This window comes from Grus americana, chromosome 7, assembly GCF_028858705.1.
Source record: "Grus americana isolate bGruAme1 chromosome 7, bGruAme1.mat, whole genome shotgun sequence".
NCBI classification, from domain to species: Eukaryota; Metazoa; Chordata; class Aves; order Gruiformes; family Gruidae; genus Grus; species Grus americana.
Window position 1 is genome coordinate 9,581,409 of NC_072858.1, and position 20,158 is coordinate 9,601,566.

At 42.5% G+C, this 20,158-nt stretch overlaps 1 protein-coding gene across 11 annotated transcripts in view; it reads left to right on the plus strand.

Moving 5' to 3' along the window:
• The window catches only part of ABLIM1 (actin binding LIM protein 1), a 221,054-nt gene extending 206,003 nt beyond the window's left edge, over positions 1 to 15,051 (plus strand). For 10 of the 11 annotated variants that reach the window (XM_054832631.1, XM_054832633.1, XM_054832635.1 and 7 more), the window contains 3 exons: positions 982 to 1,043; positions 1,352 to 1,412; positions 2,399 to 5,339. In XM_054832631.1, the coding sequence (XP_054688606.1) occupies positions 982 to 1,043; positions 1,352 to 1,412; positions 2,399 to 2,436 (161 nt within the window). In that variant the 3' untranslated portion in view covers positions 2,437 to 5,339. Of the gene's footprint in view, positions 1 to 981; positions 1,044 to 1,351; positions 1,413 to 2,398; positions 5,340 to 6,722; positions 6,804 to 8,075 lie in introns of those variants that run through there. The other variant, XM_054832641.1, reaches the window with a different exon arrangement.
• Positions 15,052 to 20,158: the final 5,107 nt, after the last annotated feature.

The following is a 20,158-nucleotide window of genomic DNA, read 5'->3' on the forward strand; positions in this document are numbered from 1 at the left end:
TGAAAGAGTGGCCTAATTGATTAGCTGGTTTTGGTGAGGTGAGGAGTGTCGTGGTTGTTTCTTAATTAGAAGAAATATGAGGTTGAGGAATTTCAGGCAATTTTGAGGAGATTTTCTAATATAGATAAGGAGTGAGGTAAAATATTCAGTGACTGTTAGATCACACACATGCTAATAGGCTGGGTTATCAAATTATAATAGCACATTTTGCTTAAACTGCAACTCAGCACTGCCCGTTCTGATCATTCTCCTGGGGAAGTCAGTACCAAAGCATCTCTCAATTACAGTGCTACAGGACCAAAAGAAATAGCCTTTTCTCCTTCATAGCAAAAAACGGCAAGCTGAAGCATGTGAATACAGAGAGAATGGAGTGTGCTAGTCAAATGTATCTTGGCTTGTGCAGCAGCAGAATCTGGGAGCACGAGTGCAATAATATTTGCAGTAGGAAGGATAGAAAGGAAATTCATTAAAGGTTCAGAGGGTGTGATGATATATAAACGGTGTGCCACTTAGGAGAGTAGAATTGAATTGACCTGCATGGGACACTTAACAGGGAACCCATCCAGTCAAATGCCAATCTTGGATTCTCCTTTTCCTTTATCTTGGTCCCATCCTAAGGTGCACAGCAGTACTTGATCTAGCTAAGGACTAAAAAGTTATTTTGCTCTGTTGTCTGATCCTTGAGCATTACTTTCAACTCAGTGGAGACCAGTTTGATTGTGAGCTGGGCAAAATCAGTTCCCCTTCTTGATGATCTGCCACCATGGCATGATAAAGCTGTGTGTAACTTACAGAATGTATGGAAGGTTGTGATGAGTTTGGGGCTGAGATATTGGTTTCTAAAGTCAGTGTGTCTCGGTTATGTATATGCTTAGCTCTTTAAACTGTGTTTTTTATGCTAGTCAATTCCTCAAATGTTCTTGGTTTTGAGTTTCCGTGGGATTTTTCCAGTAAAAGATTTTTCCCTTCCTCATTCAACAGCACATGCTTCAGCCTCCAAAACCTCTTCTCTTCCTGGCTATGGAAAAAATGGACTTCATAGGGTAAGGAGATGGTGATTTTGAGAAGCGAAAGGTGGCTTTAGTTATCCATAATATTTATTTCCGTATTAACTGTATTGGATTTTCAGTTTGATCAAGGTTTCTTATAAGACCATCCGAAGTCAGACAAAACCTTCTTGCCCTTCCCACAAACGACATTGTTAAAAAGGCAAGAAAGCAATGCAAGAAATGTTGTGAAAATTGAGGGGAAAATAAAAGGCTTAAAGCAATTTATTTCTCCCCATATACCAACGTGATTGTGAAGTCATGAACTGTGAATTTATGTGCATGTCCCTCTTTTCCTGTTACAGCCGGTGTCCACAGATTTTGGTCAGTACAACAGTTATGGGGATGTGAGTGGTGGTGTTAGAGGTAAGGCTGAGGAGCTTTTTTACATGCCACTTCATTACTGAACATGTTATGATGTTTGATCATTTCTGCGGTTTTATTTTAAGGTTGTGGAGGTGGTTACTTTGTATTTGCTCGGTACATTTTAACTTGCTCTGGTAAACTCAACAATTAACTCAAACTCTGCAAATACCTATTAAAAAGTTTGGGTTTATTGTGCTACATCTGCCATGTGGAGCTGATCCTTGTTTATGCCAAGGGACTGCTTTAGCATTGGTCCAAATGGAAAGCAGGTAACCTGTATATTATCAGGAATATGTACCGAGTTTTGTTACGGTGTTTTCTTTCTCTGAAAATTACCATCCACGACACAGTCTGAAAGAATGTGCCGCAGTGAAGAAAGGAGGGTAATGCCTTCTGATCCCCATTGCTGCTCATGATTTTTGTTATGACTTTGAGCTAGATGTCCTATCAGTCATTGCCTGATAAAAATTGACAATAAGCATTTATAGAAGGTATGAAACTTTGAGAGTTAATGTTTTGAAATGGTTTGAGCTGAGAGAAAGAGACTAGTTACCTTGAAAGTGAGATTGATCCCGACTATCTTAGATACCTTACCATCAGGCGTCTTCTCTTGGTGCTTGTGTCTCTTTATAGACTGTGGAGGAATCTAGACAGCTACCTGATGGCAGAGGTTAGGTGAGGTGAATCCTGCTCTACACATTTGTATTTTAGTTGGCTATTTATTCACTTGATTGTAGTTTTGTGTCTCTTACTATTTCCAAAGTGACTTGATTTTCCTGAATGAGAAGCCTGCTCGAAATAAAAGGGCTGCAATATTTGGAGTGTTTGACTCTTTACAAACTAAGTCCAAAAGTAGGAAGGCTGCTGGCCTTAGAGATCTTGGAAAAGATCAGATAGACCAGAAGACATAAGGATTAGCTGGTAGACTGACTGATTCCTGTTCTTCCACACTCTGAAGCTGATGAGTTTTCTCTTTTGCTTTTCAGATTTCCAGGTAGAGTACGGGTTTTCATCAATCAACTGACAACAGAAACAAAAACCCACCTACTTTCTTGTTGAAGTCTGAATTTCTGCTACAGGGAAGGGTTTCTTAAGACAATAGCTTTGATTTTCCTGCATGTTTAAGCATAATCACCAATGTAGATTCTTATCAAGAAAAACCAGACACAGCCTCAGATTCCTCCTTGTTACCTCCTCAGAGCTGGGTTGAGACAGCTCACACCAGTTCTGTGACTTGCTCTGTAAAATCCACTGTCTGTTGATATATGAGTTATCTGTAACAGTCCTCTCTGGACAGCTGAGGGTGGATTTATTTCCAGCCTCTCTAGTACTGACCCCAGAGACATATAGAAAGTCTCTTCTGGAGGCAATTTTCTCCCATACCAGGAGTCTTGAACTCCTAATTTTTGCCCTGGAATTTGCTGTCCAGACAAGAGGAGTGATCCATAGTTTTCTACAGTGCTGTCATCACAGAAGAGCCAGTAAGAGATGTGATTGCAAACATAAAACCTTTTACTCCAAATCCTGTCCGCAGGGTTTTACAGAATGCTTTGAGTCTGGCTGGCTCCTCAGCACAATCACAATGTGAAATAGCAATTTAAGAAAGGGTTTAATTACTTGGATAATTTTGTTAATGGTGTATCAAAATCATGATGATTGGAAAGAGAAGATTGTGGGAGGAGAGAGGAGTTGTCCACGTATTGTGCTCAAAACATTATTTTGTTAGGAACAGTACCTGTGTCAAAACAGCACCTTTTTACACTGTCCCTTTTTGTGTTCATAGCAAAAATTTCCCATTGTAGAGACAAAAAAAAAATTTAAAAAATCCCTCAGCTGGTACAGTAAGTGACAGGAAGGAAAGTGTAAGAGTGTTTGGCATTCTATTGGGTGGGATCTGAATTAACACTTCTGTGTGTTTGTCCAGAGAAGAACTCTATTTAGTTGCTGGGGTGGGAAAGCACCCACCACTCTCTTGGGGTCCCCAGGTCCGCCTGGGAAGTGATGTTGGTAGGCTCAATGGGGAGCTTTCACCAGCCTTAGCAGAGACAGAAGGCTGTGGTGGCAGAGAGGATCGAAGGATCCCTCTGCATGCCTCAGAGAAGCAGTAAACAGCAGCCACGGCAATGATCTGTGTGATAAAAACTAAGTATTAAGACTTGAAGGAAGTCTCAGGGCAAATTCACCTTTGTTTTCACCCCTACTTGAGTGCCTTTACCCTCTGTGTGTGTAACCTATGTGTCTGATGTATACCTGTATCTGATGCAGTCCCTTCCGGATGGTCATGTCCCTGGAATGAGAATGGACAGAGGAGTATCTATGCCTAACATGTTGGAGCCAAAGGCAAGTGCAGATGTTATTCACTTTCCTTCAAGACAGTGAAGATTTGACTGTGAAATGCAGATTAAATACAGGAAATGTCTTAGTTCCCTTGTTTTTCTTTAACTCACCTCGCTCCCTGCTCCTTATGTGCCAAACCTCTCCCTTTGTTCTGGACTTTGCCCATTACAGGTGTTAGTACTCGGGCAGGCTGAGGGCAGCCCAGGTGTGCTTCTTAGGTTAAGGAGGCTTTTCCAGAGACAAAACAAAGATACTGTAGGTGCTCAAAAGCTCATTCTCTGTCAAGCTTCCGTTAGCCAAAACAGCAGGCCGAACTCGATGAGAAAGTCTCAGATCTGTCAGGTTGGAAAAGTGATGCAGAATATCATGGTTCGCAACACACTGTTGAGGCTGTCTTGATTTAGAAATGAATGACTACATGGAACTTTGTTTCAAATTGGAAGTTAGATACCTACATGTCTGTCTGGATCTGATCTTTAGCTCACAGCACTGTTAGTCTGACACCTTTCAATAATGTTGAATTCCCTATATGAGAAATTCTTCAGGAGATTTATTGGAAGAAGAAATAATGTCAGTTGAACATAAGATATAAATTAAAGTGCTTTTGCAGCTATGTCTAGAGATGTCTGAGTCAAAAATTAACATAATATACAGAGGGGATTCAATCAGGGCTGTGTTTTAAATCTTAAAACTTTTTCTGTTGCTGGCGAACCTTCCAAAAAATCATGATTTTGCCAAAGTTACAAGGATCAGCATTTCTGCAGTTAAGTGAGGAGCTCTTTTTGCAAACCAGATTCCTACTTGTGCTTCTGAGCCACCTCCAGACAAACTGTACAAGGCAATAACCCTAGCTTTATAAGCTGAGACCCCAGTGCAATGTATATTAACATGTGTTTTTATATATTATCTAAATAAGACCTTGGGGACATCCCCGACTTCTGAGATACTACTTTTTATTCCAAATAATTTCTCTTTCAGTGCAATAGTAATTCTTACAGCCACCACTGCTGTTGATGCACCCAGGGATTTGGAATGTTATTTTGGGTGACAAATTCTGTCGGTATTATTAGTGATAAAAGTTATGGGAGTTTTCATGAGATAATAGGTTCTGTTGATATTTATAAAGGTGATGCCAGACCCTTAGCTTGTGTGAATTGGCAGTATTTTTATTAACGTCAATGGTCCAACACTAACTTAAACCTGAAACACGTGAAAAGTGAAAATTAATAAATTTAAGAATGACCAAATCTTACCAAATGGTTCTCCAGAAAGGACAGAATTTGTGCATCCTGCCACCCCAGATTGAGACATGCCTTGTTGTGAATATCTAAATATAAAATGTACTTATGACCATAGATCTTGACTTAAACTCTGCCTGTTTAAATACGAAAAGTTACATTTTAGTTTCCTATAATGCTGTATATGGTAGCCATTTCCAGTATCAAACATAAACAATGTAATTCAAAGTATAGACATAATTGTACAATTGTGACAATGTCAGAATCTCCTAAGAATCATATCTTACAATTGATATGTAAGCACACGTCATTTAAATTATTATTACTTACAATAAACTCAGTGGTGTGTTCATTGATGCCTGAATCTTATTTATTATATTTCTGAAAAGTTCATTGGGATAATTGTTGATAATGGAATGAACTTAATTGCCTAATTCTGCACAGAAGTTGATCAGGTTGAATTTCTTCTGATGTTAAATTAATTGAATTAATAGCATTTGCTAATAGCTCAGCTGTCTCTCCAGGAGAGTTTTGGTGGTCTCACTCTTGTTCCCAGCGGGCAAGTAAAACAAGGCCCATAAATAACAGTAAAGGCTGAGCCAGTTGCCACTGAGGTCTGCAGAAAGTCTTCATTGACTTCAGTAGGAGTTGGATGAGAACCTCACAGGGAATGCTGTTTTCCTACTCGGCAGACACACACAATGAGAAGGGCTATAGAGAGGCTCTGTCAGATGGAGTATGAACTCTCCTAAGTCATTCCAGACATTTATGGAAGTGTCTGCCCAGTGAAAAACTCCTAAAACAGAATTTTATTTATTTGCCAGAGATGATTCCAGAAACTGATTTTAAGGCACATGGTTTTCTGAAATCCTTTCTAAGCAGCGTTGTTTCTGTTGGATTAAACTGATTTGAGACCCACTGACAGTAAATGTTTTACTTCAAACAAAGGACCTGTAAAACAAAACTAAAATCATTTATGCATTCAGGAATTGATTATTGGCTAATAACTGATCTGTATAAGTTCTGGATGTTCTTTGCAATGTAAAGGGAAAGTGGGGGGAATGTTAATGGGAGATGTGCCAGACACATACTCTTCTGAAGTACATGAAGGTGTGTAAGACAAAGTATCTCCTTTAATCCACATATGAATTGCACAGCCAGCAAGCGCAGTGGGCAGTTGTTTGAATTCTTTAACTATCCAAAAAGGCAAAGAAAATCAAGTGATGAATTTTGTTGAATGCAGTGGCCCCCACTAATCAATAGCTTGCTTATTCAAAGTTGCTGCTTTTTCTGATGTACTTTCATGTGGTTCATTTTTAACAGTCCACTAAGTCTGTTTCCTTAGAGCTGTCCACACTTTGGCAACCATCTGTTAGACCAGTGAGTGCCAAATATATTTACTTTAATAAACTCTTAAGTTTATACATTGCTGGATGAGAAAGTATATTGACTAGAGAGGACTGTCTGACCAAAGTCAGCTGTATTATATGGACCATAAAAATCAGCGGGGTGGGCAAGTACACAGTGGCTCTGCACTACGAGGCATTTTGCTACTAACCAAGTTCTTGCTGTGTCCAGATTGCTTCTCATGCAGCTTTAGGGGACAAAAATGCTGTGATTTCCTTTGAAAAATAAACCAAATGTTTGTGTGGTTATGAAAATGAGACACGTTGTGTTCTTTTTGCCTTAGAATGTAAATACATCTCTTTTTCCCCCTTTTATACATTGTTAACAGATTTTTCCATATGAAATGCTCATGGTGACCAACAGAGGGCGAAATAAAATACTAAAAGATGTAGACAGAACCAGGCTCGAGGTAAGAGAAGCAAGTTCCTAAATGCTCTTTCCTGCTGAAGTTGTTTGTTGTTGCACACTTGAAAGCTCAAACACTGAAGTGTGGGTCCTTGTTAGACTGGGAAGATTTCTCAGCACTAAGCAGGGACAGAGTCAGACAGGGGGAGGAAGCAGCCACATCTCCATGAACAGTGCTGGGCCAGGAGTCCCACATCTCTATCTCCCTGCTCCTGGACTGAGCTTCTCACAACCCCCTTATGTTTTCAAGCAATTAATTATATACTTGTAAATTGGTAAAAAGCCCAAAATTGGTGAAGTGTTTTGTAGTCATAGGATCCATACTGGCATGAAGCAATACTTTGTTTGATCTTGGATCGTTTCTTAGCTAAGAGTCAGTGTCAACCATCCCTGAGGATCAAAAGTCTAACTTTCTTGAACTCATCCATGAGTCCTGTGAGTTGGCTGATGTCCAAAAACATGAGGATTTAAATCTCTGCCAACAAATAAAAATTGTTTACAACTTTATGGATTAGAAAGACTTAAGCAGCCCAATGGAAGGCTGGGGATGTTTAAGTCATTTGTAGTTAGTTAATCTGTGGAAATGAATGGAAGAGGCCACAAGAATTTGAGTAAGTAACCATTTATGCACATTTTTAGACTAGTAAATATGTGATCACTAATCAGAATTCAACACTGTGCTACCTTAGTGCCACAGGGAGACACTTTTCCCCATCCAGTGCACTCTAAAGCAGCTGAACAAGAAGTAACTTGTGCACAAAACAGCACTGAAAAGTGTTTCCTTGGCAGTAGAGAAATGTGCTGGACAGTTATTCTGGCCAGACATCTTTCTTCTCAGAACTTCAAATGGAGCATGTCAACCTGCAGCCTTTCTGCAAAGCTCTCCTGAAGCCCAGTGTCGGTTTGAACTTCCATATGTAAGCAGAGGTGACTAGCTAATGTTCTCTGGTCTATCGCTGTTTGTTGGGTGACTTCAGACAAAGCATTTTTCTGTCTCTCGCTTATTCAGTAACTTGAAATAGTTCTCCTGATCTCCGTTGTAAACTTCTCAGACTTACATTGCAAAATTTTATTGATTCATTGAGCACCCAAGTACATGAGGACTTGGATATGTGTATTGCCAAAGCATTATTATTTCTTGCAATGGCTCTTACACAGTGACATGGAATCCCTAAGGCACTCCTATCTCCTGTTGTGTTTCTTTGGCTTTGACTGACCATTGCCTTTTCTCCTTCTTTTTTTTTCTCCTTCTTTTTTTTTTTTTTTTTTTTTAAAGCGTCACTTAGCACCTGAAGTTTTTCAAGAAATATTTGGCATGACGATACAGGAGTTTGACAAGTTACCTCTTTGGAGACGCAACGACATGAAGAAAAAAGCAAAACTCTTTTAATCTCCCTTTAAACAAATCAACAAAAAAATGATACATAGGATATTGTATCATCCAGTCCAAACTATTTGGAAGCAACTACTTATCCACCAAAAAGGGAAAATCACATAGTGGCACCTCTGTACACAGCAATTGAACAAGAACATTTTCCCTCCTGGAACACAGAAAATATCTGGGCTCAGAAAGAGCAATGATAGTTCTCAGAGGTGTCGACCTGTTACATGATATTACACAAGATAGGAAACTGTTCTGTTCTTCTCCCTCAATGATATTCCCTTTACTTCTCTCCACAATATGATGGACTTTATTGCTAGAGCCAGGAAGTGCCCTTAGGATGCCTTGTAGACTAAAGTAGTTGTAACCACTCCAAGAACTGGAAAAGAATATATATATATATATATAAAAATATATATATGTGTGTTTGCGTGTGTGCGCACATGTATTTATATCTATCCATCTATCTATGTGTGTGCGTGTATGTATGTGTATATATGTGTATATATATGGAGAGGAAGATAGATGCTCTGTAGTGAAGCAGAAAGCCTTTGTAACATATCCACACGGTCACGTTAAGTTTTTCACACAACTGTTTCTTAATTGGCACTCTTTTGAAATGGCATCTTCTTCGTGTGACACAATCTGCAAAGGTGGGCACTCTGCTCACTTCCAGTACATACCAGTTGAATTTCTGGAAAATGGACTCCTTGTGCTTGTATATATTTGCTAGGATGTAGGAATTGAATTGCTGTGTCTGTTGTCAGTCTTCCCTCTTCACACTTCCTGCTTGAATTAATAAGGCTGGAGCTTAACCAGTCATTTGAATAATTTAAGATCACTTAAGTAATGGGAATGATGGAGAAGAGTCAGTTTTCTTGTGATTTAGTCCAGGAGATGGGTGGATGAGGGTGGGAGTGACAGAGTGAGAAAATGCTTTTTTAAGTGTGCCCTGGTTCGCACCCAGAGATTTCGGGACAGACTCCCTGCTAGTAATTACTAGTACAGCTCATCAGACTGCAGTGGGGTTGTAGGTTTTACATCAGCAGGGAAGATGATTCTCTGCAAGCTAACACATGAATTCATCCCTCTGTGGGAGGAATGTTTATGAATTAAAAGGTGCCACCAAGGTGCCATGCTCTGCCAATAGAGGCTTTTTGATTAAATTGCAGTTGCTGTTGTCAATATGGCACAGTGCATGGGGCCAAGCACTCTTTTTGGTTAACATAGTTTTTTCACTTGTGCTTGGAAAAGAGGGCACAGGCTTTTTTTTTTTTTTTTTTTTTTCCCTCTCTTGAAGCTTCAAAGCTCCAGCCTTGGTTATTTTTATTTCCCTTTGTGCCTGACTTGGTTTGCGAAGACAGAATAATCATGCAAGACAGTTTCTGAGCTGCATTGAACTCCTTATTGCTTTCAGTCTTCTTCCAATATGCTGCAGCTTAAAAAACTGCCTGTATATACCTTAACTGCTTCTGGGCAAGTCCTGTACAGAGGAGGACATGAGCACCAAAGTAATCAAATGAATGCATTGTGGCTGCAAGGTCAGCTTTTTCTCTTCCTTGGTGCTTAACTGCCAATGCATACTGCACTAATGAGACTGTCTCCTGGCATGGGAGAGGGTCATTCAGGTTCTGTGTCTGTCAAAGAATATCAAGGTTTCATTTTCAATGCAGAAACTTTTGGCACTGGAGACATCAGAACCTTTGTATTTTCAGTTATATGAGACATTGGTGTTAAAATCTGGAAGTCAGGAAGGGGAAACAGTCCATGTAGTTGTGAGATTCAGTATCACTGTGTTGAGTTCTCTGTATCACGAAATGGCATTTCACCACGAAACGTGCAGGGCAGCCCAAATCCTGCCTCTTCTTTGCTGGTTTAGGAAGTCCTGTTGCAACAGATCACTGTGGTTCCTTTGCTAAAATCTGAGTTGAAGATTCAGCATTTGAGAGACAGAGACAAGGGGTCAGCACTTGCTCCACGTCCCTAGAGCTCAGGGAACGGTGAGTCTATGGGACAAGCTGGAGAATACGCTACCATGCAGATCTGGCATCACGGTCCCCACTGAACAGAAGTCCTCGGTGAACACTGACACGCGCAATTGTGAGTAAGCTCTCCAGACTTCACTGAGATTGCAGCAAGGATCAGTTCAGCATCTTTTACTTCATTTTTCAGTATAAGCATCTGAAAGGGTTTTAGAGAAACACTGAGAAGTAAATGGGAATGTTAGGGACACTGGCAGTTCGAGATGCATTTTTGAGTGACTGCTGAAACCAGATCCATATGACAAAAGAACAGCAGTGGTTTACAGTCACAGGCTTTGGGAATGCTGGAGTCTCAGAAATTCAGGTTTTGTCACTTGCAAGGTGTGGCTTAACTTTGAGATAAACGTTTGAGTTTTTATGTATTTGAAGTATTAAAATTCTCCAAATTTTGTCAGCCTGTATCCTCTAGATGATACTGTGCTGCTGCCTCTCAAACATAGTAGGCATCACGGGTCCTTTAGCCCAAGTCACCTCGACAATAAACCTTTTTGATCTGACTACTTGTTGTCTCAAGGATGTGAGCTGCCAGTCCGCGTTCTGTCCCCATCTCTAGATTACTGTTGAACTTCTCACAGCATACATGAATACACTACCCAGTCATTTCAAAAAATGACTAAGCCAGGTTGTCTTCTCTCCTCTCTCTCTCCTCCCAAAAAAAGAGAAAAAAAAAAGGTTTTAAAAAAATTAAAAATAAGAACCCAGCCTCCTAGCCTGTGAAAAATGACAGGGTCATTTGTATCTGCCTCAGCAACTGAGAATTTAAAGCTGCAATTGCAGATCAGGAAGGAATGAAGAGAAGCCAGCTTAGATGCTGCAGAAACAATTAATTTCAAACTGGATTTTTGGGCCATTGCTGGTTAGCATCTCACTGGTGTGGAGCATAGTCAGTCAGTTCACAGCTCTCTGCACTAGACTTAATACTGCTTTATTTCTGATTAAGGACATGAAAGGTTTTCTGAGCTTTAATTTCATGCCTGTAGTTAATTCGCCATAACTATCCCAACCACCTACCTGTCCATAAAAACCGTGCTGCAGCCAGCCGCAGGCAGAGTGTGTTTTCTGCAGTGGGCTGTTAGCGATTGTCACTGCAATGTTTTCTGTTCTCTCATCTGCTCTGCCCACCTAATAAAAACAGAAATGTAGCCCCAGGGAGAATTTTCTTTGTAAGCAATGAATCATTTTTCTAGTATCAATCGAATAGCATTTTCTTGGGCAGTTCTTTGTAATTCCCCTCTTCAGTATTCCCTTGAGACCTGTTAGGATTGGACTAGATGATCTTTAAAGGTCCCTTCCAACCCAAACTGTTCTACGATTCTATGAATATGCCTTACATTCTTCTATCTCCTGTAAAGCATTTGAGCTTCTGCTAAAGTCCCATCAAACTCAGTGCTGTCAAAAGAACGTCATTGCTGAGAGGACTGAAAGCTGATTGCTTTTGTCTTGTTTTTTCCCCTTTTCTCCATTAGGAGTGATGTAAGAGCAAAGAACTGTCAAAACATTTATTTGGGATGGCATTGCAAAATAGCCACAGGTGTGCAAAATGGGATTACGTACACAGGTGCACATGTAGCACGCACACTCCCCATTTGGAATTGAGATACTACGTGAGTAGTTAACCTGGAATTTCCAAATAGTACCTAGTGTTTAATAGATAGTGGTCATTAAGTTATGAAGGTTGTCACTGGCACACGTGCTCGTATCTGTGAGGCTTGTGGATACCTGGTTCTGTGATGTATCAAGTGTGTAAAAGGCAGGGCCAGTTTCCCACATCATGGAAGTGCCAGGTTGGCCCCAGGCAGTATCCTTTAAAAGGCCTCGTATGCGAACATTTGCAGCACCCACCCTGGCAGCGCTTGGATGGAAGGGTAATTCCCCATGTAGTAGTCTTCATATTAACGGGGAATCCAGAGGTCTGACTTACTGGGTTCTGTGCCCTCTCCAGATACTGGTCTGATAATTTCCATATGAACAATTAGAGAACTGTTGTGTTTGCAGTGGGAACAGCTGACCATGCCCTCTGTAGCCGTGCCTTAACTCAGTGTGAGCTCCAGCCTACTGTGAGTCAGAAGTTGAAATAAGTATGTTGAAATAAATATGTTGTTCATCATCTCTGAAGACAGTAGAATTAAGCCAACTTGAAGAGCAGATTTGGAAATTACTAAACTGTCCACTATTTCTCAATGAAGCAATGTGATCCTCTGTGGCCTCAGTTTAGGAAGCAGAATGTAGCATCTCAACTCTGCCAGTGTCCTATCCCAAACCCACTAGAATTTCTGTACAACTGGAAGAGTAAATTCCTGTGAAGTTTGCTCACAGATTTATTTTTTCTAATTGTTTGTTATCATCTCATGCTGGTGTCATTTAAGACAGGTTTTAGTGGCATCTCAGAAACATACTTATTTTCAGTTTGGTTAGTAGCCTTTCATTAAATACAGTTTGCGATGCGTTGTGGACATAGCTGCAGTGTGCTGTGAAAGGTTAGACTAGGAAAACAGTAAGTTTCTTAATAGCTGTACGTGGGACAAGATAGCTCTGTGGCTCCAGTAGTGCTTTTACTTCTGTCAATACAGATGTCATCTCTCCTTACAAAGTCCTAAGTCTGTGCGCCTAGCACTGAAGTGCTTGCTGCCCTTTCCCTGTTGCAATATGGAAACCCTTTCTCAGCCACGTAGTTCAGGGTAGGTCATTTGGAGTCTTGCGTAAAAGTTTGTTACGCTGAAATTAGACACATTTTGAAGTGAAATCCCTCTCTGTGAGCCATGCTTCTCCTGGTCAGGTAATATCAATGGATGGAGAAGGGTTAAGTTCTGGGAAGGAGGACGGCTGGCATAGGCTCGATTTCTCCAGGGTTTGCCAGGGTGGAGTTTAGCAGACTTAGAAGAAAACACAGGCATGAGCCTGTGGTACCTATTTCAAACTGTCAAGTTTGGAGCCCATGGCTTGTGAGCATCTACGCTGAAATTAATGGTATGAAGCTGTTACAACAAGTGACAAAATTAACCGCCAAAACATTAAAAATATGAACATCCTCTAAACTCATCTTGGAATGACTTAGCTTGGCTCATTCTGACTTAGGAGGAGATCTTGGCATGTTTGGGCCAGAGCCTTGTAGACTAGATGGAAACCAGCCTTTCTCCCAGTCCATGATTCATTGCTTTCCTTCGGAATGTATTTGTGGAGGAGGATGTCTACATCCTGGAAGTTACCTACAGCAGTAAAAAATACTAGTTAATGATGATGCAATAAAATGTACGGGAAACCAGAAAATGAACTAATCTGTCCTGAAATGCCAGTCATCTTTCCACGTCAGAGAGACACTTAGGGTTGCCTCCACAGCCCCCTTCCCCATTCAGTTAGCCCCAGGTCATGGTCCAGTTCATATTCTGTCAAATTTTTCAGCCCTGTCAACACACCTGCTAGAGTCCAGCGTAATCTTCAGGGTAGACGCACAGCACGGGCTGGTCCTGACAATATGTGGTGTGTTTTTACCCCATTGCTACGTAATGAAGAGCTAGAGAGAGCTACTGAGCACTGTGATAGTAGTACAATGCGCCTTTCTCTTTCAGTGTAGAAACACCCTTATCGCTGTGGGTTGTGGGACTGCTCTGGGCTGGTGAGTTTTGCCTTGTGATTCCTCCCACACACCTTTTTTGTGCTTAATAAAATAAGAAAGAAAAAGAATCTAATGCAAAGATACAGAGTTTTTAGTCAGACAGTTCTGCTGGCAGGAGCTATGTGATGCTCGCACTTGGCAGGGAGAGAATAAGTATTATTAATTTTAATGTAAGCATCAGTGCAGGAAGTGGGAATGTAATTGGCCATTAATGTTGTTTGCCTGTATGCAAAATAAATTATTTGTTGCCCAAAGGGCTTCTAACAGGGAAATAGATTTCTGCTAATGATTTGCTAAAAAATGCTTGTCCACGTGAAGAGATACCACTTCCATGTGCACTGCAGTCTGTCTTTGGCGATTAAAAGAGATGACTGCAGGCAAACAGTAACCTGTTTTGTCGGGATCACCACAGTTAATACAAGTGTTGCCCCCCAGAGTTGCAAAGCTGATGGCCACAGGCCCTTGCTCCGGGGCATTAGGAAATGCAGCATTTTGAGCAGCAGAAGCAGCTGTGGGAATTCCAGCGGTGCCTTACCAGGCTGAGCCTCTAGCTCCCTTAGGCGCTTTGATAGGTCCCACTGGACACTTGCCTGGGCTTTTGTCACTGAACACCTTTCAGAAAGCACTTCCCCGCCTCCCCCTCCCCAGATGTAAACCCACTGAAATCAGAGGAGCCTCTCACTGACACCCGCATGCTTTGGAGCAGGCTCTTTCTCGGCTGGCTAGACCAAGTCTGACTGCTGTGTATGCTCACAGCGGATCAGTCCTGTCCAAGTGGTGCGCTTGGTCATTGCTGATGACTCTTCCTGTAAGGGGGGCTTACAGCTGAGGGGGGTGTTTTAAGCTTTGGAAACTGAAACATTTTTCAAAGGTATATTTTCCTTTAAATCAGTAGATTTTGGCAATAGGATATTTTATTATTTTATTTTTCTCCCTCCACATGTTACAAACCAGCGTTTTGGGGAGGTGTCCCTGTGTTTTCCGTTCATCTGTGAGACAACTCTCTTTCTGAGTCTCTGTAAAAGTGAATCAATGTCTTGTCTGTACAGTGAGTCTGCTTGTATGCATAATGAAAAGTTGAGCTGGGTTGCTGTTCTGTACAATTAGTGTTTCCACTGTCATACTGCAAACAGCACATATTGCACTCCTGTGCCACTGTAATCTGCATCACTGTTGTATTCAAGTCAATGAATAAAGTTTGGAGCTTTATTCTTAATTGCTGGATTCATGTTGCCTCATTTATGTGGCGCTTTATTCATCTTGCAGAGTTGTATCAAAGTCCTCTTACAAAACAGAGTGTGGTCAAGGGGGGGGTGGGGGGGGAGGAGGCATGAATGACCAGAGCAAGATGCATGGAAGAGTTACACAGCTTCAGTGAAATTCTGATGAAAGGTTTGAAAAGATACAAGACTTCCTGTAACTACGTCACTAGAAATAGATACTCATACAAACCACACAGGAGTGTTAATTTTGTGTGGTGAGTTTGTGGTTTAAAAGGACCTGAGATATCAGCGAGGTCAGCTAGGTCATGCTGTTAGATCAGCTTCACAATCTAAATGGTTTCCTTTCTTCATCCTTGCAAGTTCAGCTAAAATTTTAGTCCACAGCTGGAAAAGATATTTAAGTATCTTAGTATTTAAAGTTAGATGTTTGCTTAATTACCTGGGGTTATACCTGCCCAGCCTTGGTCTGGGTGTGGAAGGTGGGGGATGATGCCATTCAAGGAAATGGGGCAATAAACCACCTGTGGATGCGCTGAATGCCCCAGTCTCCAGTAGACCACAGCAGCAGCAGAATTATACCTCAGAGGAGTAGCAATTCCTGTCATGGCCTCAGAAGACAGACATATCAAGGGACTTCAGTCCATATTGCATTTAGATTTCCCCTGGAAAAGCTGCCACTCATACACAGCTCTCTAGATGACGTGCTGAACATCTTCACTGAATTAATTTGAGCTTCCTGCAGTTATGGGACCTGGAGCAACCAGAGCTGGAGCCTCATTAGTATTGGCCTCTGGGCTTGTTTGTTAAAGGGGAGCAGGGCAGGGTGATGTTCCTATTTGAAGTGAAGCCACTGGGGATCAATCCTAAAAAAAAAAACTCAAAGGAAGGGGGAAAGAATCCTGCTTCAGGTCGTTGATCATCTGAGCTACAGCCCTCTGTTCAGCAGCAGAAGCGATGCAGCACACATTCTGCACAGCATCTGGAGCCTACAGAAAGCCCCTGCAGCATCAAGATCTCTGCCCTGCAGACAGCGTGTTCCCCGTCTTCTCTTCCACTCCTCAGCCCTCTGAGACTCATCCCTGCCCTTGCCCTACCTTGATACTCTGCACAGGTTCTCTCTCACAACAAAGGTGGAGGTTCCCCCAGGGTGTTACTTCAATGTACTGTGTTGGGTAGATCTAAGGACTGAGTCTCAGATGAGGTGGGGGCTCAGGTTCCCACTTGGAGAACAAGAGGTGGGGAATTCAACACCACCATGAAGTTAGCCTTTAGCAAAGTTCCTGTCTGCCCCATTCACTTCCCAGGCCATGCCTAGATTTCTGTTGTGTAACGTGTGCTGGAACTTGCACAAGAGAAACTCTTCTATGGACAAATCCAGCACAGCAACCTGGTGGCAGTTAGATGCTTCCTTTCTTTGGCTGGCTTACTCCAGAGATTGCATTTTTGGTCTAGGTGAGACAAAATAAAATGAAAATCAGAAAAACAGATTCATTTATTACAGCTGCTGGAAACCTGACTCATGAAGGGCAGAGTATTTAAACACAGGTTTTTTGATATCTATATTGCTGCAGTGCCTAGGTGGAAGAGCCCTAATCCTGAACTTTGTTTGTACATACAGGGTGGAGATGACCCTTGCTTTGAACATTTAATGGGCTAATTTTCAACAGGCTTGTAGGCCCATGGACTTCAGCAGATTGGTACATGTGTTCCAGTATCCCTTGTTTCTCTGTTTCCTCCATGTTTATAGACATTTCCTGCCTGGCCACGTCACAGCCCTCAGAGCTGTCAGACCAGACATGAATGAGGACATAATAACCCGCTCTCTATCCCCTTCTTTTTAGGGCCAGCACTGAGAAACTTCAGGTGTTTTAGGAAACCGTAGCCTCTTGTGAGCAAACCTCAGTTGATAGCACATGGTGCTGTGCAGGTTACTGGTGAGAAGTGCTGGCCAAACCTGAGCCAGAGTTAAAAAGACACATGGGCGTTCTTAAATGTCTGCCTGTTTGTCTGAAAGGCAAACGTAGAGTCTAAGAGAGACCTTTCTTCAAAAGGTTTTGTGCTGCTTATTTCACCTTCCCCTGGACAACCAGACATCAGGGAGATGTTTCCTCACTGCTGTGCAGGACAGGACCCCATTCCCCACCTGCCAGCCTGCAGCCCCCAGGCACTTCCATGTTGGGTGCTCCCTGGGCATCTATCTCCTGTTAGCCTCCCTGGGCATCTCCACATGGTTAGGGAGTAAGGAAGGTCTGTGCATGCAGTATCTTCTTAGAAACCTACATGTGTAGGTCTATGATTTGGCTTCAGACATTTTTTTGGAAGTTTCCCAACCATAGAAAAGAAAAAAACCAAAGTGTCCCTTTAGAATCAGTCTCACTTATTCTTGAAAATCCACTGCCTGAGTCTCAGCTCCTTCCCTGTAGCAACAGCTATGGTGCAGTGCCAGCCCTAGGACCTGCCCTGCACACCCAGGCTCTGGAGGTCCCCAGCAGCAACCCCCCAGCTGGGGAGCTGTGACCCAGCAGTGTAACGGTGCAGTTGCCTCATTACAGCCTTCCCCAGCCCAGAGCAGCTGGGAATATCGCCATGAGTGCTCTCCTGTGCGTAGAGCACATCCACAAGGATCCGTTCCAGTCGTCAGCTCCACAACGTGACAGTGCTAGCCAGCCTAAGCACATTTTTAATTTCCCTCCAGTTGAATACACAAGCTGAGTGAAATCTAAGTCCAGGGTTTCTTTTTTTTTTTTTTTTTTTAAATTGTTAGACCATTTTTCCCTACTTCCCTCCTCCCCACAAATAATGTGAGGTTTATGACCCCTGAGTAACGACTGTGGAATGCACTGCATCCCACAGCCATAGCAAGGCATCTGGCAATGGGAATCTTCACAGCATGTCAAAAATACACAGATAATACCACTGTAAATAGCTCAGATCAAAACAAGTCAAATGTCAATGCTAATTTGCTGTCAAGTATATAGCCCAAGACCACTTCCTCCTGCAAAAAAGAGAAACCCCGTTCCCAAGCGTGACTTGCTCTACTGTCAGAAGCAGCTTGTTCCCCACCAAAAAAATCTCCCCAAACTCTGAATGAACAAGAGCGGGTTTTTTCCCCTTGCTGATTTATTTTTCTGTAGCTTTTGTGCCTGTCTGCTGCCGAGTCTGAGGCTGGGAAATGAAACCTCAGTTTTGCCTGCCATTTTTCTATTGTAAAAAAGGACTCTTGGGAGAGATATTTACTGTTTTCTATGGCTCAGTCAGAGGGCGAGAGAGAAAAGTTGTTCCAGGAGTTCCCATTACAAAGCATTTTTTCACATAGGCTCACTTTTATTTTTTAAGGACTGGGAGATTAAAGAGCCGGCAGCACTGGAACAGGAAGTTTGCTGTACATCCAAGGTCAGGTGGGTCTCAGGCTCTCTTTTATATACACGCTGCAGATTAAAATGTACATCCCGGAGTGGATGTAGTCATGGCAGTGATGGGGGCCCAAGGGTTCGGGGGGAAAGGAAGAGAGGGGGAGCAGGAAAACGGCACAGCACAGTCTCTCCTCAGGCTGTGATTTCATAAGACAAAGCACTGGGCGGCTGTTCAGCGAGCTTAAGGTATTCCCACGCCCCCACAGCTTTTTCCTGCCATCAGATATGTCAGCATGACTGCTTGTGGGGTCGTTCTCAGTGACATTCGGGAACTGATCCTGCTTAAAAAAACATTTTTTACTTTTTATTTCATCGTATAGAGTTGTTTGGGGGTTGTTTGTTTTTTTTTTTTTCTTTTAAATGGAGTCAGTTCCCTGCTTTGATTTAAGCAGTGGCCTGACAAAGCAGTTGTGCTGGCATGAAAAATGGGGTGGGCACAAGTGAACAGGGTCTGAAGAAAGCGAGCAGAACACATTAAACTGCTAGGGATATTGCACAGGTAGTGTCATGAAATCACAGTCTCAAGTTCATGGCAGAGAGGGCAGGTGGTGGTCCTCCCTTAGTTCCTTCAACTCCAGCAGTACCATCGCACCTTCTATTAGTCAATTAAGAAGGGTATCATTGTCTCCAAGACCTTCGAGATTCACACTGCTGGAATAGGATGTTTCTGCAAAGTCAGGAGTGTTGCAGCTGTCACCCCAGAATGAAATAGGGAAGCGAGGAGGTGGACTGAAACCCACCTTCAACTTACATCTTGTGGAGGAGATGGCTGTTCTGCTGGGAGAGTAAGCCAGGTGCATACTGGCCTTGCTTGGACAGCCACTCTGCTGGCATGTTATCCTGTCCCAACTGTTCCACTCACTCCAGGACAGTGCTCAAGTGCAAGGGGATGAAATACTGTTGTCTTTTTTTCCCCTTTAGATATTCCTCATTGTCTTGAGGCTGGACAGCAAGTCAGGAGACCTAAGTCCAATGCTTTCAGCTTTCTGAACTCGGGCAAATCACCGAAATTCTCTAGGCTTCAGGTTTCCCTCATACACTTTGTGGTCTGTTTTTGCCAGAGACAGCCAACACATGTTCCATGGATCAATCCAGTCTGCAAGGCAGGTTAAGCCCCACTAAGGCTTTTGATTGAACAATGCAAGAGCAAGTTTGGCCAGAAGCTTTGGCCTTCTTCTGCCACTTGCCTTGATAGATGCTGGTCAAGAGGGGATGATGCAGGCAGGGCCTGTGGGTCAGAGAGCTAAGGCTCACATTGGATAGTGAACTGTAAAGAGTTCTGAAGATTTTCCATTGTCCTCGAGTTATTGTCTCTCCAAGTGGCTTTGCTAAGCTAGAGAGTCTCCATCCCCTGTCAGGCTGGGGGAGTGACATCCTGAAGGAGGGTGTTAGGCTGGAGGGAGAACAGGTTGAGCTCTGAGAGCCATGCAGTCTGTGCTAGGTTAGTGTTCAGGGCAGAAGATGGGGTAGAGCCTCTGCTAGACACGCTTGCTTGGTGGGTGTTACAATGATGAAACATCAAGCGGCAAGTCAGGTCTAGCAGGAGCAGACTGACTTGGAGGCTGACTCTGCTGCTGAGGGTCTCCACACTTGGGAATAGATCCATTATCTATTCCCATTATTTGGGCTCTCCCAGCCCCCACAGCAGCAGGTATTGGAGAGAAAAGTTGATGGCAGAACCAACCGT